Source organism: Chanodichthys erythropterus, chromosome 21 (genome assembly GCF_024489055.1).
Source record: "Chanodichthys erythropterus isolate Z2021 chromosome 21, ASM2448905v1, whole genome shotgun sequence".
Classification (NCBI taxonomy): Eukaryota; Metazoa; Chordata; class Actinopteri; order Cypriniformes; family Xenocyprididae; genus Chanodichthys; species Chanodichthys erythropterus.
The window spans coordinates 36,406,532-36,434,150 of NC_090241.1; the positions used below are offsets into that span (position 1 = coordinate 36,406,532).

The 27,619-nt window shown below is 36.0% G+C and overlaps 1 protein-coding gene across 3 annotated transcripts in view; it reads left to right on the forward strand.

The window, feature by feature from the left end:
• Window positions 1-27,619, forward strand: part of LOC137011124 (potassium voltage-gated channel subfamily KQT member 2) — a 60,342-nt gene that overhangs the window by 14,362 nt on the left and 18,361 nt on the right. Inside the window, exons 1-10 of one of the 3 annotated variants that reach the window (XM_067373752.1) lie at window positions 6,531-6,557; window positions 6,659-6,749; window positions 6,845-6,971; window positions 13,484-13,659; window positions 19,358-19,483; window positions 20,863-20,973; window positions 21,801-21,896; window positions 26,238-26,332; window positions 26,793-26,861; window positions 27,263-27,292. In XM_067373752.1, the coding sequence (XP_067229853.1) occupies window positions 13,489-13,659; window positions 19,358-19,483; window positions 20,863-20,973; window positions 21,801-21,896; window positions 26,238-26,332; window positions 26,793-26,861; window positions 27,263-27,292 (698 nt within the window). In that variant the 5' untranslated portion in view covers window positions 6,531-6,557; window positions 6,659-6,749; window positions 6,845-6,971; window positions 13,484-13,488. Of the gene's footprint in view, window positions 1-6,530; window positions 6,558-6,658; window positions 6,750-6,844; window positions 6,972-13,483; window positions 13,660-19,357; window positions 19,484-20,862; window positions 20,974-21,800; window positions 21,897-26,237; window positions 26,333-26,773; window positions 26,862-27,262; window positions 27,293-27,619 lie in introns of those variants that run through there. The other 2 variants (XM_067373751.1, XM_067373753.1) reach the window with 2 other exon arrangements.

Sequence of the window (27,619 nt, forward strand, 5' to 3'; positions counted from 1 at the left end):
CAATTCCGACTTTAATTCCGACTTTATATCCAGCAATTCCGACTTTATAACACGCAATTCTGACTTTATAACACGCAATTCTGACTTTATATCTCACAATTCCAACTTTATAACACGCAATTCCGACTTTATATTTCGCAATTCCGACTTTATAACATGCAATTATGACTTTATAACACGCAATTCTGACTTTATTACACACAATTCCGACTTTATATCTCACAATTAAAACTTTATATCTCACAATTCCGACTTTATAACGCGCAATTCCGACTTTATAACACACAATTCTGACGTTATAACACGCAATTCCGACTTTATAATACACAATTCCGACTTTATATCTCACAATTCCGACTTTATAACACGCAATTCCGACTTTATAACTCGCAATTCCGACTTTATTACACACAATTCTGACTTTATAACACGCAATTCCGACTTTATATCTCGCAATTCCGACTTTAATTCCGACTTTATATCTCGCAATTCCGACTTTATAACACGCAATTCTGACTTTATAACACGCAATTCAGACTTTATATCTCACAATTCCGACTTTATAACACGCAATTCCGACTTTATATTTCGCAATTCCGACTTTATAACACGCAATTCAGACTTTAACATGCAATTCTGACTTTATATAAATTGCGATATATATAATATATAAATTGTCAGAATTGTGATATAAATTATAAATTCGTAATTGTGAGATATAAAGTTGCGTGTTATAAAGTTGGAATTGCGAGTTTTTAAAATTAAGCTTTATTACTTTTCTTTTGATTTTCTTTGCATTTACTTCCACTTCAAATTCAAATTGTAATTCTGCATCCTGCTTGCTACATCAATTCAAATTCAGGAATTTGTTTGGAATTTAAACTCTTTAAATTAGACTGAGCTCAGAAATGCTGATTTCAGAGAAAATGATGCTGGTTTCTTTAAAACCTGATACTTAACAAATAATTAAAGTTCTAAAAATCTCCCTTTACATTTCATATTCAAAATGCATGACACAGTAAAAACCATGTTGTTTCTTGCAGTGTTGTAATCACTGCTGTTTCATCCAGGAAATGTACAAGTAGTTTCTCTCTTTGGTTTCTCCATCCTGCCTTGCTGATTTAGTGTGAATCAGATGAAGGAGTAAATCAAGAGAGTATGAAAAGAGAAGATGAGGAAAGACACGTGATGTGAATGCATTAGTGTAAATGAATGGAAATACAGCAGCTTCCTGTGAGGGACTGTTCAATTATCTCAAGAAAACCATCAGGAGTGTTATTAGTTTTCTAAAGCGTGTGAGTTTGGATGAGGAAATCATGAATCTGCTGTGATGTAGGAAAGAAAATCAGTGACTAATCAATGACAGGATCATCTCACACTGCAGTAGAGTAGATGAACGTCACATGTTTTTTTAATGCAAAATGCATCCCTTCCTACATTTCCGCTGCTCTCACACGTTAAACTCGCTCAGCAGGATGAGCCTGAACCAGGAGGCCTGCTTGATTCCACTGGAAAATCATTTGCATCCCAAATGGGGAAAGATTCCCGTCTCTCACGTGTTCTCAGCAGGAGCGGGCGAGACGGCTCTTCTCTGCATTGATGTGGAGTTTTAGTTTGGGGTCGATAATCTATAATTAGAGCTGTAGTCTTGTCATCCAATCCACTGGACAGAGGCGGTTTGCAGAGGACACGACTGCTGGACAGACTGCATTCAGAAACACGAGCTGCATAGATGCAAATTAAATGTTTTATATGCTTGAAGTTATGATAGTATCGGTGTGTGTGTGTGTGCTTTTGCTTGTTCTATTCATCTAATCACCAGCTAATTAATCCTGATTAAACACGAACAGTCCAGCTCTTGTTCCCCTTGATATTCATTAGAAGAATCTGCTGATCAAGATGTTTGTGAGCGTAAAAATAGACCTAAAGAGGCAGAAAACTCCTCTGAAGTGCTCAGGAGTCGTCTGCGCTCTGTAGCTTTACACACTTGGCCAGCGGTGCCGAACGTAAGTCCAATTACACTTTACATTCCCACTGGGAAGGATTACTTCACTCTTTTATCCAGCTTTTTACTGAGTGAAATTATGTTGCTGTGAAAACACAAATCAAGAGTGTCGAGTCTTCATCAGCGTCATCACTGTCAATCACGGTTACTAAATCTGTTTGAATATTAGTTTTTCATCCTTCCATGAAGTGACCTTGTAGAGAAAATGAGATTCCTCTATCATCATGCTGGTGCAAACAGACTCATGTTGAGACGTAAAGACAAGAAACAGAGAAGAATCTGTACTGCAGCTCAAGATTTAATGACCAAAGATGATCAAAGTACTTAAAATATGTGAAAATAATACACAAAATTACCAAACTGTAGCATATTACTGCAACTTTCTTTCTTTTTCATTCTTTTCTTTTCTTTTACTTTCTTTCTTTCTTTCTTTCTTTCTTTCTTTCTTTCTTTCTTTCTTTCTTTCTTTCTTTCTTTCTTTCTTTCTTTCTTTCTTTCTTTCTTTCTTTCTTTCTTTCTACACACACACACATATATATTATTATTATTATCAATATAATATTATATATAATATATGTATGTATATGTGCATGTGTGTGTGTATATATATACACACTACAGTATATTTTTATCTATTTTTGTTTTCTAATGGAATTGCATTAGATGTAACAGTTAACTGTTTATCTATTGAATATATTTATAAAATATCACATATAATATATTATTTATTTTTCCTTTTTATATAATGAATTTCAAATATATGTATATATATACACTACAGTATATTATTATCTATTTAATTATTTATTTTAATTATATTATTTATTATTTTTCTAATGAAATTGCATTACATCTAATAGTTTACAGATTTTAATATTTTATATTAATTTTCTGTTTTTTTATTTGATATTTTCTGTTTACATTTTAAATTTAATTAAAGTTTTTGTAATTTTGTTATGTGTTTTTGTCATTTTATTACTTTTTTTAAATACGTTTTAAATTGTTTTATTAAATACATTTTTTAAATACATTTTATTACTTTCATTTATTAGTTTTAGTTATTTTAGTACTTGCCTTCTCTGTAAAAACAAATTAAATAAATTTCATCCCATGCTTTGAGTAAAATCTACCTAAATTTAACAGCTATGACACACTAAAAGAAATTGGGTCAACCTAACGTTTCTCAGTATGCTTTATAAATTATTAAAAGATAATAGTTTTGTCATTGCTCGTGGTGTAACCACTTTCTCTAAAGGTTATCTTTTTTCTATAGAGTAGATGGCAGGTGTACGGAAGCCCTGAACCGCATGGTGAAAAAAAAAAAAAAAAAACTTGGTAGGGAGAAAAAAAAAATCGAAATGTTATCTCGTTATTTCAACATAATAAGTCGTTATAACGACATAATCTCTCGTTATTTCAACATAATATCTCGTTATTTCAACATAATAAGTCGTTATAACGACATAATATCTCGTTATTTCAACATAATAAGTCGTTATAACGACATAATATCTCGTTATTTCAAGATATTAAGTCGTTATAACGACATATTATCTCGTTATTTCAACATAATAAGTCGTTATAACGACATAATATCTCGTTATTTCAACATAATAAGTCGTTATTTCAACATAATAACTCTTCATTATCTATCAAGTATGATAAAGGAAGTTTGCTTTTTAACGTCCCCAGTGGCGCAACGCTAAAGTATTGGACCGCCAGTCTAGCTTTTACTGCGATCGCCGCGGTTTCGAATCCGCCTTTTGCCGAGTTCGTTCTTCTCTAGTTTCACATCACATTTCAAAAAAGGCATTTATTTTCAAAGGAAATTAAAACAATGTTATAAAAGTGCAAATAACCTGCCTAACGAGTGTTTAATAACATTAAAAGTATTTATTGGGCAGGGTTAGCAGCATGTTCGATATTACCCACTAGAGGGCAGAATAACACAGGGAATCAATTAAAGAATGCAATAGTTATGTTGAACTACTGTTACAATTTGGTGCTCCAAAATCACAGAGGTTTATCATGGGAATTTGCGTTCATCCCAGGCTAACCTTTATTGAGGTTAAATTTATTAGACCATAGTAAATAAAACAATTTACAGTGCAAATGTCAGGGGTCCAATCTGATTTGAACTATAATAAAACATAGAGATGCACTAGTCCAGGGGCCAAAAACGTTTTTAAGCTGGGTTTTTTTATTATTATTCTGAGCTTGCAAACAAACTGTTGTGTAATATTTTCTAAAGATATAAAAATCAAAATAGGTGCTAATATATTGAAATAATAGGACACGGAGTGTCTATTTACAGTAAGTGCAAATAGCGTCCCTTGTTGACAAACACTCTTTACAGTATAGCTCCAGTGTCTGGTTGGGCCACTCAAGTTTAAAAAGGGACAGTTGTAATTTAATGTATTCAGTGGCATAACAATAACATGTGGTTTCAGATTTTGGCTTTTACAGCGATCGCTGTGAACAAGTGTTTAATAATATTAAAAGTATTCATTGAGTATGGGGTTGGTGGAAAGTGGAGGGGTTTTATTCTCCCAATAATGCAGCATCCATTTAATAATTTTAATAAATATAATCACTCTGATATTATTATCTGCCAATACTAGCCTACAGCATAAATACTATTTACACTTCTTGCAAAGAACTGATAGGCTGCTTTTACAGGGTGTCAATAGAATATATCGCTATTTCACCTAGTATAAATAGCATATCGTGAAAATGCTGCTATTGTCATTTAGTATAAATAGGATGTATCGGTATTTTCACTTAGTGTAAATAGCATCTGTAGGGGTGTCAAACTCATTTTAGTTTGAGGGACGGACTGGAAAGAAATGAACCATATGCGGGCCGAATTACCTTCTTCTTATAATAACCTTAGTGTGCAGATAGTTGCATTAATATTAAACATATGAACAACAAATTAATTTGCAAGAAAACTGCATTGTTTTTTTTGTTTTTTTACAGTGAAAAGTCTATTCGATTTTTATGATTATTTACTATTTTGATTTATCATGGCCAATTTAAATTTTTATAAGAAGCAAAACGTCTGATTCTGATACTGGTTGCAGTTTTTTTTTAAAGCAAATTTATTTGTTGTTTATTTTTTCACAGGCCAAACAGGTCTTAAACAAATATATCTTTGATATTTGAGGCAAACACTGGCATTTGGATATTAGAGGCATTTTTTTTTATCATAGTCAAAGATGTTATGCACATGAGCATGAGCAGTTGTTTTTAATTTAAATTACATACATGCTTACATACTTTGTAAATACACAGATTAAATTTTGGGAAAATATTACAAAGCAGTTTGTTTGCAAGCCCAGAATAATAATAAAAAAAACCCAGCTTAAAAACGTTTTTGGCCCCTGGACTAGTGCATCTCTATGTTTTATTATAGTTCAAATCAGATTGGACCCCTGACATTTGCACTGTAAATTGTTTTATTTACTATGGTCTAATAAATTTAACCTCAATAAAGGTTAGCCTGGGATGAACGCAAATTCCCATGATAAAGCTCTGTGATTTTGGAGCACCAAATTGTAACAGTAGTTCAACATAACTATTGCATTCTTTAATTGATTCCCTGTGTTATTCTGCCCTCTAGTGGGTAATATCGAACATGCTGCTAACCCTGCCCAATAAATACGTTTAATGTTATTAAACACTCGTTAGGCAGGTTATTTGCACTTTTATAACATTGTTTTAATTTCCTTTGAAAATAAATGCCTTTTTTGAAATGTGATGTGAAACTAGAGAAGAACGAACTCGGCAAAAGGCGGATTCGAAACCGCGGCGATCGCAGTAAAAGCTAGACTGGCGGTCCAATACTTTAGCGTTGCGCCACTGGGGACGTTAAAAAGCAAACCTCCTTTATCATACTTGATAGATAATGAAGAGTTATTATGTTGAAATAACGACTTATTATGTTGAAATAACGAGATATTATGTCGTTATAACGACTTATTATGTTGAAATAACGAGATAATATGTCGTTATAACGACTTAATATCTTGAAATAACGAGATATTATGTCGTTATAACGACTTATTATGTTGAAATAACGAGATAACTTTTCGATTTTTTTTTCCTCCCTACCAAGTTTTTTTTTTTTTTTTTTCACCATGCGGTTCAGGGCTTCCGTAGTTCAGGGCTTCCGTACAGGTGAGCAAGCTTTGTTTTTGAGAATCTTGCATGAGATGATAATGTAAAAACACATTACTCTGTCATATTGGCCGCCTGAGGTCTTGTGTTATGAGAATGCTAATGTTTCTGTCAATAAATAGTGAAATGTGTAGCGAGGGTTAGCGTGTGTTAGCTCTAGCCTGATATCCCGCTATTACTCACGTCTGTGGCTGTAGCGCTGTTAGCGCCGAGCTCAGCACTTCCTGCAGGATTCTTATTGAGTTTGTGGAGGAACCGCAGCAGAGCTCACGCTGACAGAGAGATGGTGAGAAAAACAGTGTCAGCAATGCAATTACGCACTTTAATGTGGCATTTGAAGGACAGATTACACAAGTACACTCCATCTTAAAAGGTGTAACATGATAAAACCATTCATTATGCTCATCAAATCGGCATATACATGCATCTGGTCTTATTTTGCACAAATGCACATTTTTTCTCTTGTCATTTCAGGTTTCTGCTGGTTTTCTCCTGTCTGGTTTTGTCCGTGTTCTCCACCATCAAAGAATATGAGAAGAGCTCTGAAGATGCCCTCTATATCCTGGTATATAATATCACAGATATTGATGAACACATGTACTTTGATCACAGTGTCACACGGTCATCATGGTAACTCGATGTCTATCTGTGTGTCTGTAGGAAATTGTAACCATCGTGGTTTTCGGAGTGGAATATATCGTGAGGATCTGGTCTGCAGGATGCTGTTGTCGATACAGAGGATGGAGGGGAAGACTCAAATTCGCCCGGAAACCTTTTTGTGTTATCGGTGGGTCCAGTTTGCTATAAATAAAACAAAGATTATTGGAATACAATCATTTTTACTTTGAAAATTCATGTTTAATTCAATGTGTCGTTTCTGTGTAATTATTTGTGAAATTTACTAGCAGTTTCTGTGTGAAAATTGTTTCAAAGTAACTCTTAATAACATTTTTTCAATAAAAGCAAATAGTTAGAATTTAAGAAAATAATAGGACAATTCAGCTGCATAATTTATTCATGCTGTGATGCATGCTGGGAGTTTTTTACTATTGTCAATGACCCATGACATTTTTGATTGTCACCATTGTTGAGATTCATGTGTTGATTCTTGATGTGTTTATGTTTCATCTTAAAATATTTTTGTGCGATTTTTTTTTTAATCTTGCGAGATCTCAATCGTTTTGTTTTTTTTTTTGTTACAGGATTTCAGTGACGCTCGAGGTTTTTTTTTCAGTGACGGCCGATTTTGTTCCTTTACGAGATTCCAGTAACAGTCGGTTTTGTTCCTTTACGAGATTTCAGTAACGGTCAGTTTTGTTCCTTTAAGAGATTTCAATGATGGTCAATTTTGTTCCTTTACGAGATTTCAGTAACGGTCGGTTTTGTTCCTTTACAAGATTTCAGTAACGGTCGGTTTTGTTCCTTTAAGAGATTTCAGTAACAGTCAATTTTGTTCCTTTACGAGATTTCAGTAGCAGTCGGTTTTATTCCTTTACGAGATTCCAGTAACGGTCGGTTTTGTTCCTTTAAGAGATTTCAGTAACAGTCAATTTTGTTCCTTTACGAGATTTCAGTAACGGTCGGTTTTGTTCCTTTACAAGATTTCAGTAACGGTCAGTTTTGTTCCTTTACGAGATTTCAGTAACAGTCGGTTTTGTTCCTTTAAGAGATTTCATTGACAGCCGATTTTGTTCCTTTACGAGATTCCAGTAGCAGTCAGTTTTGTTCCTTTACGAGATTTCAGTAATGGTCAGTTTTGTTCCTTTACGAGATTTCAGTAACGGTCGGTTTTGTTCCTTTAAGAGATTTCAGTAACAGTCAGTTTTGTTCCTTTACGAGATTTCATTGACGGCCGGTTTTGTTCCTTTACGAGATTCCAGTAACAGTCGGTTATGTTCCTTTACGAGATTTCAGTAACGGTCAGTTTTGTTCCTTTAAGAGATTTCAATGATGGTCAGTTTTGTTCCTTTACGAGATTTCAGTAACGGTCGGTTTTGTTCCTTTACAAGATTTCAGTAACAGTCGGTTTTGTTCCTTTAAGATATTTCATTGACGGCCGATTTTGGTCCTATACGAGATTCCAGTAGCAGTCGGTTTTGTTCCTTTACGAGATTTCAGTAATGGTCAGTTTTGTTCCTTTACGAGATTTCAGTAACGGTCGGTTTTGTTCCTTTACGAGATTTCAGTGACGGTCAATTTTGTTCCTTTACGAGATTTCAGTAACAGTCAGTTTTGTTCCTTTACGAGATTTCAATGACGGTCGATTTTGTTCCTTTACGAGATTTCAGTGACGGTCGGTTTTGTTCCTTTACGAGATTTCAATGACGGTCAATTTTGTTCCTTTACGAGATTTCAGTAACAGTCAGTTTTGTTCCTTTACAAGATTTCAGTAACGGTCAGTTTTGTTCCTTTACGAGATTTCAGTAACAGTCGGTTTTGTTCCTTTAAGAGATTTCATTGACGGCCGATTTTGTTCCTTTACGAGATTTCAGTAACAGTCAGTTTTGTTCCTTTACAAGATTTCAGTAACGGTCAGTTTTGTTCCTTTACGAGATTTCAGTAACAGTCAGTTTTGTTCCTTTAAGAGATTTCAATGATGGTCGGTTTTGTTCCTTTACGAGATTTCAGTAACAGTCGGTTTTGTTCCTTTACAAGATTTCAGTAACGGTCAGTTTTGTTCCTTTACGAGATTTCAGTAATGGTCAGTTTTGTTCCTTTACGAGATTTCAGTAATGGTCAGTTTTGTTCCTTTACGAGATTTCAGTAACGGTCAGTTTTGTTCCTTTAAGAGATTTCATTGACGGCTGATTTTGTTCCTTTACGAGATTCCAGTAGCAGTCGGTTTTGTTCCTTTACGAAATTTCAGTAATGGTCAGTTTTGTTCCTTTACGAGATTTCAGTAACGGTCGGTTTTGTTCCTTTACGAGATTTCAGTGACGGTCAATTTTGTTCCTTTACGAGATTTCAGTAACAGTCGGTTTTGTTCCTTTACGAGATTTCAGTGATGGTCAATTTTGTTCCTTTACGAGATTTCAGTAATGGTCAGTTTTGTTCCTTTACGAGATTTCAATGACGGTCGATTTTGTTCCTTTACGAGATTTCAGTGACGGTCGGTCTTGTTCTTTTACGAGATTTCAATGACGGTCAATTTTGTTCCTTTAAGAGATTTCAGTAACAGTCAGTTTTGTTTCTTTACAAGATTTCAGTAACGGTCAGTTTTGTTCCTTTACGAGATTTCAGTAGCAGTTGGTTTTGTTCCTTTAAGAGATTTCATTGACGGCCGCTTTTGTTCCTTTACGAGATTCCAGTAGCAGTCGGTTTTGTTCCTTTACGAGATTTCAGTGACGGTCGGTTTTGTTCCTTTACGAGATTTCAATGATGGTCGGTTTTGTTCCTTTACGAGATTTCAGTAACAGTCGGTTTTGTTTCTTTACAAGATTTCAATAATGGTCAGTTTTGTTCCTTTACGAGATTTCAGTAACAGTCAGTTTTGTTCCTTTACGAGATTTCAATGACGGTCGATTTTGTTCCTTTACGAGATTTCAGTGACGGTCGGTTTTGTTCCTTTACGAGATTTCAATGACGGTCAATTTTGTTCCTTTACGAGATTTCAGTAACAGTCAGTTTTGTTCCTTTACAAGATTTCAGTAACGGTCAGTTTTGTTCCTTTACGAGATTTCAGTAACAGTCGGTTTTGTTCCTTTAAGAGATTTCATTGACGGCCGATTTTGTTCCTTTACGAGATTTCAGTAACAGTCAGTTTTGTTCCTTTACAAGATTTCAGTAACGGTCAGTTTTGTTCCTTTACGAGATTTCAGTAACAGTCAGTTTTGTTCCTTTAAGAGATTTCAATGATGGTCGGTTTTGTTCCTTTACGAGATTTCAGTAACAGTCGGTTTTGTTCCTTTACAAGATTTCAGTAACGGTCAGTTTTGTTCCTTTACGAGATTTCAGTAATGGTCAGTTTTGTTCCTTTACGAGATTTCAGTAATGGTCAGTTTTGTTCCTTTACGAGATTTCAGTAACGGTCAGTTTTGTTCCTTTAAGAGATTTCATTGACGGCTGATTTTGTTCCTTTACGAGATTCCAGTAGCAGTCGGTTTTGTTCCTTTACGAAATTTCAGTAATGGTCAGTTTTGTTCCTTTACGAGATTTCAGTAACGGTCGGTTTTGTTCCTTTACGAGATTTCAGTGACGGTCAATTTTGTTCCTTTACGAGATTTCAGTAACAGTCGGTTTTGTTCCTTTACGAGATTTCAGTAATGGTCAATTTTGTTCCTTTACGAGATTTCAGTAATGGTCAGTTTTGTTCCTTTACGAGATTTCAATGACGGTCGATTTTGTTCCTTTACGAGATTTCAGTGACGGTCGGTTTTGTTCTTTTACGAGATTTCAATGACGGTCAATTTTGTTCCTTTAAGAGATTTCAGTAACAGTCAGTTTTGTTTCTTTACAAGATTTCAGTAACGGTCAGTTTTGTTCCTTTACGAGATTCCAGTAGCAGTCGGTTTTGTTCCTTTACGAGATTTCAGTAATGGTCAGTTTTGTTCCTTTACGAGATTTCAGTAACGGTCAGTTTTGTTCCTTTCGGAGATTTCAGTGACAGTCAATTTTGTTCCTTTACGAGATTTCAGTAACAGTCAGTTTTGTTCCTTTACGAGATTTCAGTGACAGTCAATTTTGTTCCTTTACGAGATTTCAGTAACAGTCAGTTTTGTTCCTTTACGAGATTTCAATGACGGTCGATTTTGTTCCTTTACGAGATTTCAGTAACAGTCAGTTTTGTTCCTTTACGAGATTTCAATGATGGTCGGTTTTGTTCCTTTTTGAGATTCCAGTAGCAGTCGGTTTTGTTCCTTTACGAGATTTCAGTGACGGTCGGTTTTGTTCCTTTACGAGATTTCAATGATGGTCGGTTTTGTTCCTTTACGAGATTTCAGTAACAGTCGGTTTTGTTTCTTTACAAGATTTCAGTAATGGTCGGTTTTGTTCCTTTACGAGATTTCAGTAACAGTCGGTTTTGTTTCTTTACAAGATTTCAGTAATGGTCAGTTTTGTTCCTTTAAGAGATTTCATTGACGGCCGATTTTGTTCATTTACAAGATTCCAGTAGAAGTCGGTTTTGTTCCTTTACGAGATTTCAGTAATGGTCAGTTTTGTTCCTTTACAAGATTTCAGTAACGGTCAGTTTTGTTCCTTTCAGAGATTTCAGTGACAGTCAATTTTGTTCCTTTACGAGATTTCAGTAACGGTCAGTTTTGTTCCTTTACGAGATTTCAGTGACAGTCAATTTTGTTCCTTTACGAGATTTCAGTAACAGTCGGTTTTGTTCCTTTACGAGATTTCAATGACGGTCGATTTTGTTCCTTTACGAGATTTCAGTAACAGTCAGTTTTGTTCCTTTACGAGATTTCAATGACGGTCGATTTTGTTCCTTTACGAGATTTCAGTAATGGTCAGTTTTGTTCCTTTACGAGATTTCAGTAACGGTCAGTTTTGTTCCTTTCGGAGATTTCAGTGACAGTCAATTTTGTTCCTTTACGAGATTTCAGTAACGGTCGGTTTTGTTCCTTTCGGAGATTTCAGTGACAGTCAATTTTGTTCCTTTACGAGATTTCAGTAACGGTCGGTTTTGTTCCTTTACGAGATTTCAGTGACAGTCAATTTTGTTCCTTTACGAGATTTCAGTAACAGTCAGTTTTGTTCCTTTACGAGATTTCAATGACGGTCGATTTTTTTCCTTTACGGGATTTCAGTGACGGTCAATTTTGTTCCTTTACGAGATTTCAATGACGGTCAGTTTTGTTTCTTTACGAGATTTCAGTGGCGGTCGGTTTTGTTGCTTTACGAGATTTCAGTGACAGACGGTTTTATTATTTTAATATAATTAATTATTTTAATATTTAAAGTAAAACATTTTAAATTGTAATAATATTTCACAATATTACTGTTTTTCTGTATTTTTGATCAAATAAATGCAGGCTTGATGAGCATATGAGATATTTGCTTCCATGTAAATGATAAGATTTAATTAAAGTACTATATCGTATGTGATGTAATGTAGGGAATGTTTTTGCCCCAGGGTTACACCCCATATTTTCTGGGGTTTATTTTAACCCTTTATACAGTACAGCTTACTGCGACTGTACTGGGGCATTAGGACCCGCTCAGGCCCCAGGTTGATCAGACCCAGAGGCATCTCTAACACCTCTTCCCGCAACTACCCAGTCTCTCAGATGGCCTCTCATCCATATATAGATCGGGCTCAACCCTGTTTAGCTTCAGTGGGTGTGAAAGCTTCAGGTTGACCGCTGCAGGGCTTCTCAAGCATCTTTCCAACCGTAGACCCTCTTACACAGACATGTAAATCTCAACAATGGTGACATGCTTCATGCCACAATGCATTCTATAACAGACTCTTATTAAGTTGAAATTAACTGCATTACATCTACATGATAAAAAAAAAACACTCTATGTAAGGCTTAGGACACACTAGACGATTTTCAAATCTTAACCGTTTTTAAAACAGACAGTTTCAACCGATTTTAGGCATTATAATCCTCTGAACACACACACTAGATGATTCGACCGGACCACTAGACCACACACCTGTTGATTGCAGGAATGATTTCACAGTGACACGAGATCTCGCAGAGACTCAAGATCACGAGACGCCAGATCAAATATGACTTGATAAGAAAAACAAATGGAGGATAATCAACATTGTCATCTGGCTCTCCTATCACACATTGTTTTATCTTTTAACTGATTTCTGCAATAGTGTGAACTCTTCAAATTGCATCAGTAATTCCACAAGGATTATAACTCATAATCTGATCTCATTTCAGCTTTAATCGCTACTGCAAATGTGATAGACAAACACACTATCACAACAGCCAGTGAACACAAATGTATTATGAGAGTTAAGAGCCCAATTAATGGTAATACAAATCACCATTATGGTGACCTCAAATGAAACAAACATGAGCGTTAAACTTCTGTTAATTCTCAATAAGAACTTCTGTAGATCAATGACAGAAATGAAGTCAATCTGGTTAGTAATATATGAAGCTGTAATGCTGTTTGTGGAATTGTTCAATCATCCTCGTGCTTGTTAACAGGCTTATTGCACATCTTCCAGCCAATCAGAATTGAGTATTCAGACAGACCATGGTATAAAGAGATAAAATGTGTGCACCTTGCCAAATGCACGTACATTTGCATTTTCACATGAATGTTTAATGTATATTTAGCTTGATCCCAGCATCAGTTTACATTGTCACTTGTTGTGTTTCTCAGACATCATGGTCCTGATTGCCTCCATCTCGGTTTTGGCTGCTGGAACGCAGGGGAATGTGTTTGCCACCTCAGCCATCAGGAGTCTCCGATTCCTCCAGATTCTCCGGATGATCCGCATGGATCGCCGTGGAGGAACCTGGAAACTATTGGGATCTGTCGTCTACGCTCACAGCAAGGTAACTAAACACGGAAAACAAGTCTGAAATTGTTCAGTAACCAGGCAAATGATTTTTTGCTGCTTCTTAAAAATTTCATTTTGCCAATCATTCTTCTTGTTGCAATACTTTCTGTTTGAAATCTTCATTATTGAACTTTCAGAAGAGATATATGGTGATAAATGTCTATTGGCTTTAGAGAAAGCAATTCATTATGCTTATCAAATCAGCCTTTTAACTTAATTCATGCATCTGATTTTGCACCAGTCATTAGAAATAAATGCATATCAGGCAATTTCAGTGCTTTTAGGAGAGATGAATGTCATTCCATGCATTTGTTGTCAACATGAAATCAACATTGACTCTATTAATTGCTTAGTTCATATTCCTGGTCTATTGTCATAGAATCATCAGTGCATGTTATTCCAGAGAAATAATTCTTAATGTATTGCTTTCTTTTTAAGATTCATGTGCAAAAATATGTCACATTATGGAAATGCATTTTTAGGTGACTATTAAACAGATATTTTGAGGTCTTTTGATGCCCTCAAACAATGCAGCTGAAGCATGAATCAACATTATATAAACCCAATTTCTAAACTGCATAGTCATCAATCCTGTTTCAATTGCCCTCAAGAAAAATGGCAAATGGACCAAATAAGATTTTGAGAGGTTTTCTTGTTGCATCTCCACAAGGCTTTTTGCTGTGCAGAAACTGAGGATTGAATCCACAGCAGTTATTCTGTCATGTGTCATTTGTCAAGCCCAACGTGTTCTGCTCGTTATTAAAGTGGATTTGAGAGGTCGTGGAACAGCGTCTTTTGGCTCCGTGTGAGGAGAGGAGGAAAAGGCCAAAGTGGGGGTGATGCTTAATGAGACGTCCTGATGAAGTGTCAGCTGGAGGGTTGCGATCGATAGACTTGGCAAGACATAAACTAGTACTGTAAATGCAGACTGCAGACTGAGAACTGACAGGAATAAGATGTGCAGAGTTTTGATTTTCCATGCAATATGTCTTTGAATAATACTGTGAAATGTTAGAGTAAAACTGGGTCTGAGTTTAAAGTGTTTGAACTTAGACTTTGAGCTGCGCAATAAAGCCCCAGCTAACAAAAATGTTCTAAGAATGTTTCACTAATGTTCCCATTACACTCTAAAAAATACTGGATTACCAACAACTCAAGATGGGTTGAAAATGGAAAAACCCAGCGATTGAGTTGTTTTAACCCAGTGGTTGGGTTAAATGTTTGCCCAATGTGCTGGGTAGTTTTATTTAACCCAACTATTGTTTAAAAATTACTGTATTGCTTGCTTAAAATGAACCCAAAATATGCTGGAAATTAAAAATCAGACACATAATTACTAGAGGCAACAATAATAATCAAAAGGTGAACATTATTCATTAAACAGTCAATCCATTTGTTGGGTTAAATCATCCCTTTCTCTGGGTTAAAACAACCCAATCGCTGGGTTAAAACCTCCTAGTCGCTGGGTTAAAACAACCCAATCGCTGGGTTAAAACATGCCAATCGCTGGGTCAAAACAACCCAATCGCTGGGTTAAAACCTCCTAGTCGCTGGGTTAAAACAACCCATTCGCTGGGTTAAAACCTCCTAGTCGCTGGGTTAAAACAACCCAATCGCTGGGTTAAAACCTCCTAGTCGATGGGTTAAAACAACCCAATCACTGGGTTAAAACAACCCAATCGCTGGGTTAAAACCTCCCAGTCGCTGGGTTAAAACAACCCAATCGCTGGGTTAAAACCTCCTAGTCGCTGGGTTAAAACAACCCAATCGCTGGGTTAAAACCTCCTAGTCGATGGGTTAAAACCTCCCAGTCGCTGGGTTAAAACAACCCAATCGCTGGGTTAAAACCTCCTAGTCGCTGGGTTAAAACAACCCAATCGCTGGGTTAAAACCTCCTAGTCGATGGGTTAAAACTACCCAATCACTGGGTTAAAACAACCCAATCGCTGGGTTAAAACAACCCAATTGCTGGGTTAAATCAACCCAATTGCTGGGTTAAAACAACCCAATCGCTGGGTTAAATCAACCCAATCGCTGGGTTAAAACATCCCAATCGCTGGGTTAAAACCTCCTAGTCGCTGGGTTAAAACAACCCAATCGCTGGGTTAAAACATCCCAATCGCTGGGTTAAAACCTCCTAGTCGCTGGGTTAAAACAACCCAATCGCTGGGTTAAAACCTCCTAGTCGCTGGGTTAAAACAACCCAATCACTGGGTTAAAACATCCCAATCGCTGGGTTAAAACCTCCTAGTCGCTGGGTTAAAACAACCCAATCGCTGGGTTAAAACCTCCTAGTCGCTGGGTTAAAACAACCCAATCGCTGGGTTAAAACCTCCTAGTCGATGGGTTAAAACAACCCAATCACTGGGTTAAAACAACCCAATCGCTGGGTTAAAACCTACCAGTCGCTGGGTTAAAACAACCCAATCGCTGGGTTAAAACCTCCTAGTCGCTGGGTTAAAACAACCCAATCGCTGGGTTAAAACCTCCTAGTCGATGGGTTAAAACAACCCAATCACTGGGTTAAAACAACCCAATCGCTGGGTTAAAACAACCCAATTGCTGGGTTAAATCAACCCAATTGCTGGGTTAAAACAACCCAATCGCTGGGTTAAATCAACACAATCGCTGGGTTAAAACATCCCAATCGCTGGGTTAAAACCTCCTAGTCGCTGGGTTAAAACAACCCAATCGCTGGGTTAAAACCTCCTAGTCGATGGGTTAAAACAACCCAATCGCTGGGTTAAAACAACCCAATCGCTGGGTTAAAACAACCCAATCGCTGGGTTAAATCAACCCAATCGCTGGGTTAAAACCTCCCAGTCGCTGGGTTAAAACAACCCAAACGCTGGGTTAAAACAACCCGATCGCTGGGTTAAAACAACCAAATCGCTGGGTTAAAACCTCCTAGTCGATGGGTTAAAACAACCCAATCGCTGGGTTAAAACAACCCAATCGCTGGGTTAAAACAACCCAATCGCTGGGTTAAATCAACCCAATCGCTGGGTTAAAACCTCCCAGTCGCTGGGTTAAAACAACCCAAACGCTGGGTTAAAACAACCCGATCGCTGGGTTAAAACAACCAAATCGCTGGGTTAAAACAACCCAATCGCTGGGTTGAAACAACCAAATCGCTGGGTTAAATCAACCCAATCGCTGGGTTAAAACCTCCCAGTCGCTGGGTTAAATCATCCCAATCTCTGGGTTAAAACAACCCAACTCATGAATGTTCTTACAGGTAGTAAGTAATAACCGTTAAAAAAATGCAACTAAAATTTTTCAAAAACTTTCCATGAACAATGTATAAATAACGTTTTTGTGCTAAAACGTTTTGAGAATGTTATTGCAGACCAGATAACTTTGAATGAACATTCTATTAATGTTACTGGAAGAACGTTTGTTCATAACTTTGAGAGAACGTTTCCCTGTTAGATAAAGAAACGATGAGGGTGATGCTCAATGCATGTGGGAACGTTAATGCCACTCAAACCACACGTAACAGAGTTAAAATATAAACATTTCTAGAAATAGTTTGCTTGTATTCCATTTCTAAACTTGCAGAGAGAATCAATTTTTAGCTCGGCTCATTATTTTGTGGTTCCTCAGCAGTTTCCTGACCTGTGAAAACACACGGGGAACAGCGGCTGTTGTCTTAGTGATGAAAACACATTTTCTCAAACAAACAGACACATTTTATATTTTGCACGTTGACAGTAAACATGCTGAAATATAAATGAGCTTTAAAGGAGTTGCATGCTAGCAGGGTGACGTGAGGAAAGGATAGCCGCCTGTGAAATAATTAATAATTCACGTATATTAAACGGAAGAGGAAAATAGGTTATTTATGTAACATTGTGAGAAAGATGAAGACTTGATGATATGAAATTCTTTCTCAAACAAAAAATTGCCTCTTTTTATATATTCATTACAAAAACCTTTTCTTTTAATCAAGTAACACTTTTATTCATCAGGGATGCATTCAATTAGACAGTAAAGACGTTTATAATGTTACAAAAAATTATTTTCTTTTGAACATTTCTTTGATGTGTTCTGTAGCTCTTCACAGACTGACATTATTTGAATTTTTTGTTATTGTGGCATCAACTAACAAAGTGAACTGCACTTGTTTCTCTCTGGACGGTCAGTTCTTGCCCAGATTAAGCAGTGAAGTGGATCAGCCGGCAGTCAGAAGTCTGATTAAGGCGTCTTGTCATTCATTCAGGTGCTGTCGTGACTCGTGAGTTCAGCCTCAGGCGACGTCTCTCTTTCAAGGGCAAGAAAGTGGGCGAATGCGCTTGCAGTGCATTTTTCAGCTTAAAATGAGTTGCAGTGGCGTAACGTTGCAGTCTCTGTGTTTAAGTGGTGTCCCATTTCTTAGCGTCCACAGGAAGGTGCATTTGAAGGAGTGAAGAGATGCTGACAGAGCAAAAACTCTGAAGTTGTTTTGGGTTTTTTTTGGGCTTGTTTCAGGAGTTGAGCCATGCAGTGATTTATGGTTCATTATTCCCATTCATATAATGTATAATACAGCTGTTTGTGAATGTAAAATGTCTGCAAACATTTAAAGATCATAGATGGAGTTATTGTTTTTTAAAAAGAAGCGATTCTGAACTGCCTGAAATGAGTCATCAGTAATTCCAGTCTCACTTCCTGCTGAACCTACGTATGTTTGTAACAAATTGCCATCCTCATTGGCAGCTGTGAATGATGTCTACTTTGCCCCGCCTTCAAACACTGTAGTTGTAGCTGATTAAAGTTATTTAAAGTGTTTTTTGACCTTGGATGCATGTAAATCTATTGTAGAAATCTATTATGTCCCTTTTACAAGATGTAATATCAGTCTCTGGTGTCTCCAGAATGTGTCTGTGAAGTTTCAGCTCAAAATCCCCCACAGATCATTTATTATAGCTTGTCGAATTTGCCCCTATTTGAGTGTGAGCAAAAACACGCCCTTTTTGTGTGTGTCCCTTTAAATGCAAATGAGCTGCTGCTCCAGAAGAGGGCGGAGCTTTAACAGCTCAACAACAACAAAGCTGGAGAATCTCACGCAGCCAAAATGAGGAAAGTGTTCAGCCTTACATTGTTCAAACCGGAGTCGACACTGATGGAGAGACTCAGGAAGAAGTTACAACTTTTAGACGTTTCTGAATGGTTAGTGGATAAATTGATGTAGTTGCTGTGGAGTTGATTCAACTCATCCACTAGCATGTGCCGCTATGTTCATCTTTTGTGTTGAATTGACCCTCGTTTGTGAAGCAGTCCGGCGTAAAATGACGGCATGACAACAACACTCGACTACAACAACTCTTCCTCTTCTCTAAAGCAGCCCAACATGGCCCCGCCCCCTTTGTTGTGTGTTCTCGGGGGCGGGGTTTATGCAAATTTTGGGGTTTATGATGTCACTAACCCAGGAAGAAGCTCCTTAAAAAGCAATTTCTGTAAAAGAAAAAATCTCTCTTTGCATTGAACTTTGAGCGTCGTAACTTTGCAGATGTTGTTTATGATCAAACAGCAACATTACACACTAACTAAAGTTAAAAAAGTTAAATCATAATCAACCACCCTGTTAAAATAGCAAAGTAGATGCACTTCACTGCATCATAATTCATAGGCTGTTGACTTTTAAATATGCAACATGTATGACTCTTGGTATTGATTTTTACTGATCATGTGCATGCATGTGCCCTCAACAGGAGCTGATCACAGCCTGGTACATTGGCTTCCTGTGTCTGATCCTGGCCTCGTTCCTGGTGTACCTCGCTGAGAAAGAGGATAACGAGATGTTTGAAACCTATGCCGATGCACTCTGGTGGGGTCTGGTAAGCATTTCGCATTCCTCGCCATTAACAAATACGCTTGAAGTAATGTACCGTGTCCACAGATCTCTCATAATGTGGTCTGAGATCGATATTACTCCAGATTGCATTGGAAGATCATTCCCTTGACAACACGCTACTTCGCTACTTCCATTTACGGACTGATAAACACTATTTGTTTTCTTGCAATGGATGTTCTGTAAATGTTCTGGTGTATAAGCACTTCTGCATTGCTGTGTTTCATATTTTCAGCTTTATTATATGGTTAATCAACTCTGGCAGCAGTTGCTCTCGGGACTGCAGCGAGTGCCAGTAAAGCTCTGGCGTGATTCCTCTGGAAATAAACCCAAGGACATCAGATAGACTAACAGCTGAAGTTTACACATAGGACGTCTGTGAGGATTATTAATTATGCAGGGATGTTTATCACTCGTTGAGTTTGATGAGATGATATTTCAGAAAGATCACAGAGGAATCTTGTATGAATGGAGTTCGTGGACTTGCATAATTTAATGACAGTTTTAAAAAAAAAATTTCTCTGATTTGCTTCTTGTGTGAGCAGAAATGTTTAAATCACGACATATATATATATATATATATATATATATATATATATATATATATATATATATATATATATATATACACTTCATACACTGTATGAAGAATTTTGGGGTATAATATGTCACAGTTTATTTTATTGCTATCCTCACTTACATAAAAAAAAAAAAAAATGTCTAAAGACTTTTTGGTCTGTATATATATATATATATATATATATATATATATATATATATATATATATATATATATATATATATATATATATATATATCTCATTACATTTAAACAAATTGTACTCCCAAATTGAAAAAACAAAACAAAACAAGAATAACAAAATCAAAAGATAATCATTATATTATATTATATTATATTATATTATATTATATTATATTATATTAATTATATTATATTATATTATATTATATTATATTATATTATATTATATTATATTATATTATATTATATTATATTATATTACAATGCATATTTTATTTCTTGCATGTAAATATTTTAGGCTTCATGATATATTATTTAAATTAAGTATTTGTGTGTGAATATATGATGAGAATCTATCTAGATGCATTAGAATAAGGATTAAATTAAATCATTTTAAATAATATTAATCCTAATCTTCAAACCTACTGGTATAAAAACATGATTCGTTTTTAATGCAAAATATAATGTTTTTTTGGGAGGGTGAAATGTGACCCAGAAATCTTAGAGAGCAGCCAATGACGATGATTGAATTACTGTGCAGGAACAGAAATGATTTCATGAGTAACTGGAAGCTGACGGCAGTTTCCCTCAATGTTCCGCAGATCACCCTGACGACCATCGGCTACGGCGATAAATATCCCATAACCTGGAACGGGCGTCTCCTCGCCGCGACCTTCACCCTGATCGGCGTGTCCTTCTTCGCGCTGCCTGCTGTGAGTCTCCGGGGAGTCGTGAGGAAACGAACAAATAAAGTCTAACAGGCTTTTAATGGATTGTTGTGTGGAGAGAGCAGACCGCTGAATTACATCAGTGCAGTTTATTATAAAAATCCCTCTGCCTGCTTAATGTGTTTTTCTTCATAGCATTTCTGCTTTAGTGTAAATACATCTATGAATGAATTATGGTGTATCATTTCAGATTTACTGGAACCTTAGATTAACCATAGCATTTTAAATGTATGCATAATGTATGTAATAATGCATTATATCTTTATATGTATTATTCATTATAACCAAAGTCAAAATGCATTACAATATTTGCAGATTATTGAAATTCCTGAGAAGTTTTTTCATGTTTTTTAATGCATTATACATTCTAAATGAATAGATATGTATTATAACAGTGATTACAATTAATCCTGAAATCATACAGAGCATTATAAGGCATAATTAGTGCATTAAAATACTTTTATAATGCATTATATATATAAAGGCTTCAACTAAAGTGTTAATAGAATTTGGAAGATATCCTTTCTAGGCCATCTACTGAAATTTCAGAAACTGACCGTCCACATCCACACCCAAACAGCAATTATTCTGTTAACTAAATTGCAAAAAAACTGAATTATTAGACTGTTTTTGCTACCAAAACCTGGTAACTAAAGCTCAAGGGAAACAATAACCCAATAAAACGGTGCTTAAACAGAAGTTTTGACCTCTTTAATGTCGTGACACTCTGTAATAGACGACACGACTCAGTTTCGGGAAAAACTAGGTCCAATCCAATCATCATTAACAAAGTTTCTTTTTACCGTCCGCAGGGAATTCTGGGTTCTGGGTTTGCTTTGAAAGTTCAGGAACAGCATCGGCAGAAACATTTCGAGAAGCGCAGAAATCCCGCTGCCGGCCTCATTCAGGTAAAACACGTCTCCTCTCATCGTCCCAGTTACGTTCAGTGTCTTCAGCTCCAGTTCACTGGGAAAATAAAACTCAGTCTGTCTAGAGATCGCTGACACACTTCACAAACCTTGTTTCCACCATAAATAAAAAATAGAAAAGGTAACTGACTGTTTATCTCACAATTATGAGAGTTTTTCTCTAATTGCGAGATATAAAGTCGGAATTGCGAGTTATAAAGTCGGAATTGCGAGTTATAAAATCAGAATTGCAAGATATAAAGTCGGAATTGCGAGTTATAAAGTCGGAATTGCGAGATATAAAGACAGAGTTGCGAGATATAAAGTCGGAATTGCGAGATATAAAGTCGAAATTGCGAGATATGAAGTTGGAATTGCGAGATATAGTCAGAGTTGCTAGATATAGTCGGAGTTGCGAGATATAAAGTCGGAATTGCGAGATATAAAGTCGGAGTTGTGAGATATAAAGTCGGAATTGCGAGATATAAAGTTGGAATTGCGAGATATAGTCGGAGTTGCGAGATATAAAGTCAGAATTGCGAGTTATAAAGTCGGAATTGCGAGATATAAAGTTGGAGTTGCGATATATAAAGTCGGAATTGCGAGTTATAAAGTCGGAGTTGCGAGATATAAAGTTGGAGTTGCGAGATATAAAGTCGGAATTGCGAGTTATAAAGTCGGAATTGCGAGATATAAAGTTGGAGTTGCGAGATATAAAGTCGGAATTGCGAGTTATAAAGTCGGAATTGCGAGATATAAAGTTGGAGTTGCGAGATATAAAGTCGGAATTGCGAGTTATAAAGTCGGAATTGCGAGATATAAAGTCGGAGTTGCGAGGTATAAAGTCGGAGTTGCGAGATATAAAGTCGGAGTAGAGATATAAAGTCGGAATTGCGAGATATAAAGTTGGAGTTGCGAGATATAAAGTCGGAATTGCGAGTTATAAAGTCGGAATTGCGAGATATAAAGTCAGAATTGCGAGTTATAAAGTCAGAATTGCAAGATATAAAGTTGGAATTGTGAGTTATAAAGTCGGAATTGCGAGATATAGAGTCGGAATTGCGAGTTATAAAGTCGGAATTTTAAAGTCGGAATTGTGAGATATAAAGTCAGAATTGCAAGATATAAAGTCGGAATTGCGAATAATAAAGTCCGGATTGCGAGATATAAAGTCGGAATTGCAAGATATAAATTCAGAATTGCGAGTTATAAAGTCAGAATTGCAAGATATAAAGTCGGAATTGCGAATAATAAAGTCCGGATTGCGAGATATAAAGTCGGAATTGCAAGATATAAAGTCGGAATTGCGAGATATAAAGTCAGAATTGCGAGTTATAAAGTCAGAATTGCGAGATATAAATTCAGAATTGCGAGTTATAAAGTCAGAATTGTGAGATATAAAGTCAGAATTGCGAGTTATAAAGTCAGAATTGTGAGATATAAAGTCAGAATTGCGAGTTATAAAGTCAGAATTGTGAGATATAAAGTCAGAATTGCGAGTTATAAAGTCAGAATTGTGAGATATAAAGTCAGAATTGCGAGTTATAAAGTCAGAATTGCGAGATATAAATTCAGAATTGCGAGTTATAAAGTCGGAATTGCGAGATATAAAGTCGGAATTGCGAGATATAAAGTCAGAATTGCGAGTTATAAAGTCAGAATTGCGAGATATAAATTCAGAATTGCGAGTTATAAAGTCGGAATTGCGAGATATAAAGTCAGAATTGCGAGATATAAAGTCAGAATTGCGAGTTATAAAGTCAGAATTGTGAGATATAAAGTCAGAATTGCGAGTTATAAAGTCAGAATTGCGAGATATAAATTCAGAATTGCGAGTTATAAAGTCGGAATTGCGAGATATAAAGTCGGAATTGCGAGATATAAAGTCAGAATTGCGAGTTATAAAGTCAGAATTGTGAGATATAAAGTCAGAATTGCGAGTTATAAAGTCAGAATTGTGAGATATAAAGTCAGAATTGCGAGTTATAAAGTCAGAATTGTGAGATATAAAGTCAGAATTGCGAGTTATAAAGTCAGAATTGTGAGATATAAAGTCAGAATTGCGAGTTATAAAGTCAGAATTGCGAGATATAAATTCAGAATTGCGAGTTATAAAGTCGGAATTGCGAGATATAAAGTCGGAATTGCGAGATATAAAGTCAGAATTGCGAGTTATAAAGTCAGAATTGCGAGATATAAATTCAGAATTGCGAGTTATAAAGTCGGAATTGCGAGATATAAAGTCAGAATTGCGAGATATAAAGTCAGAATTGCGAGTTATAAAGTCAGAATTGTGAGATATAAAGTCAGAATTGCGAGTTATAAAGTCAGAATTGCGAGATATAAATTCAGAATTGCGAGTTATAAAGTCGGAATTGCGAGATATAAAGTCGGAATTGCGAGATATAAAGTCAGAATTGCGAGTTATAAAGTCAGAATTGCGAGATATAAAGTCAGAATTGCGAGTTATAAAGTCAGAATTGCGTGATATAAATTCAGAATTGCGAGTTATAAAGTCAGAATTGTGAGATATAAAGTCAGAATTGCAAGATATAAAGTCGGAATTGCGAATAATAAAGTCCGGATTGCGAGATATAAAGTCGGAATTGCAAGATATAAATTCAGAATTGCGAGTTATAAAGTCAGAATTGCAAGATATAAAGTCGGAATTGCGAATAATAAAGTCCGGATTGCGAGATATAAAGTCGGAATTGCAAGATATAAAGTCGGAATTGCGAGATATAAAGTCAGAATTGCGAGTTATAAAGTCAGAATTGCGAGATATAAATTCAGAATTGCGAGTTATAAAGTCAGAATTGCGAGATATAAAGTCAGAATTGCGAGTTATAAAGTCAGAATTGTGAGATATAAAGTCAGAATTGCGAGTTATAAAGTCAGAATTGCGAGATATAAATTCAGAATTGCGAGTTATAAAGTCGGAATTGCGAGATATAAAGTCGGAATTGCGAGATATAAAGTCAGAATTGCGAGTTATAAAGTCAGAATTGCGAGATATAAAGTCAGAATTGCGAGTTATAAAGTCAGAATTGCGTGATATAAATTCAGAATTGCGAGTTATAAAGTCAGAATTGTGAGATATAAATTCAGAATTGCGAGTTATAAAGTCAGAATTGTGAGATATAAATTCAGAATTGCGAGTTATAAAGTCAGAATTGCGAGTTATAAAGTCAGAATTGCGAGTTATAAAGTCAGAATTGCGAGTTATAAAGTCAGAATTGCGAGATATAAAGTCAGAATTGTGAGATATAAATTCAGAATTGCGAGTTATAAAGTCAGAATTGTGAGATATAAATTCAGAATTGCGAGTTATAAAGTCAGAATTGTGAGATATAAATTCAGAATTGCGAGTTATAAAGTCAGAATTGCGAGTTATAAAGTCAGAATTGCGAGATATAAATTCAGAATTGCGAGTTATAAAGTCGGAATTGCGGGATATAAAGTCAGAATTGCGAGTTATAAAGTCAGAATTGCGAGATATAAAGTCAGAATTGCGAGTTATAAAGTCAGAATTGTGAGATATAAATTCAGAATTGCGAGTTATAAAGTCAGAATTGCGAGTTATAAAGTCAGAATTGCGAGATATAAATTCAGAATTGCGAGTTATAAAGTCGGAATTGCGAGATATAAAGTCAGAATTGCGAGTTATAAAGTCAGAATTGCGAGATATAAAGTCAGAATTGCGAGTTATAAAGTCAGAATTGCGAGTTATAAAGTCAGAATTGCGAGTTATAAAGTCAGAATTGCGAGTTATAAAGTCAGAATTGTGAGATATAAATTCAGAATTGCGAGTTATAAAGTCGGAATTGCGAGATATAAAGTCAGAATTGCGAGTTATAAAGTCAGAATTGCGAGATATAAAGTCAGAATTGCGAGTTATAAAGTCAGAATTGCGAGATATAAAGTCAGAATTGTGAGTTATAAAGTCAGAATTGTGAGATATAAAATCATCGTTAAAGTTTATTTTTATGCTACTGCATAAAGTCAGAATTGTTATAAAAATTCGCAATTACAAGAAAAAGTTTGTGAGTTGAAATCTCACAATTCTGAGATAAGAAGTAGCAAGTACCTTTTTTATGTTTTATTTAGTTGGTGAAACAAGCTTCCATTGGATTTTGTCATTATTCAATTGTTCTTGTATAATTTTTTATATAGAAAAAATATATAGAACTTGTTTAATATTATAACAGTCATGCATCCATACATAAGTTATATTAATTCAATTATATATCAGATCATACAGTGGACAGTATAATGCACATTTTCCCAGTATTACAAATATTTATCCATATGCTATGTTATAATATGACTATGATCTCTCAGGCTGCCTGGAGGTTTTACGCCACAAACCTGAATCGCACGGATCTCCATTCGACGTGGGACTATTACGAGAGGACCGTATCGGTGCCCATGTACAGGTACATGCACACAGTCCCATCCTCCATCTGATTCTCTCTCTATCCCAGCATTCCTCTGGGGTGTCACATGAGATCTCTTCAGACGTCTACATCGATCTGCTCTCTGACCTTTCAGGCTGTTTGGTGCAGATTGTGAAGGTTAACAGCGCTGTCCACACTCTCCCTCCCTGCGTGTGGCATATTATATACATCATGCTTTGATATCAAATGCCTAATCAGCAGGGGGTGTGCCTGTAACACTGAGCCCCAAAAAAGGATGTGCACATTTTTGCCGTGATTTTTCATGTGCATTTCTCTCTCTGTCCGTCTTTAATTTAAGTCCACAGTCAGCAGTATGTTTATTAATAGTCCTTGTCAGTTTTTTCTGTCCAAAAGAAGCTCCAAGATTTACATAAGCATTGCGCAGCATTTCCTCTTCACACATCATCCGTGTGCCAACAGCTCCTGTGTGTTTTTCCAGACTAATCCCTCCCTTGAACCAGCTCGATCTACTGAGAAACCTCAAGAGCAAATCCGGGCTCTCCTTTAGGTAACGTAAAATGGCGTTTTTAATAATGCTCTTATATGTTTGATAAATAATGGGTTTATGTGTTAATGAATTGAATTGTGGCATCTCAATACATTCGCAAGACATCGACGAATAGTTATACATCATCATTTCATAGACCACGCCCCCCTGGTATCATAGGCCCCGCCCACTGGTGTTATGTTGCTAAAGGAGCTGTGCCTTAAAAAAAAATCATATCAGAATGAAGGTTGAAAATTATAATTTTTACACATATATATTTAACATTATAAATGATCCTCAAGGAACATATTAAAATAATTCAAAAATCCATGTCATGACTAAAGCGTAACCCGTTTGACGGTAGTGTTCAGTTTGTTAAAGGACTTCAAATCATAGCATTATGATTTTGTTTTCCAACACAGGAAAGAAGCCCAACCTGAACCCTCTCCGAGGTGAGTACAAATCACATTTCTCAGACACCACAAAACAGTGCTTCTTCTGATATTAAATGTCATTTTTCATGCTTTCTTTGCATGCATCATGTCTGTTTCAGTGTCATCAGTTCTGTCAACACAGGATGAGTTTCAGAGATGTTGTTTGTGTGCAAATATTTTACCAGTCCAGCGATGCATGTTCACATCAATGAACACATTGTTTACATGTGCACGTGTGTGTGTGTGTGTGTGTGTGTATTAGTTTGACCTTGTTTGTGTGCAGACAGATGTGTGGCGTTTAATAAGCCAAATGCACATCAATATATCCGCCCACATTTCAACGAA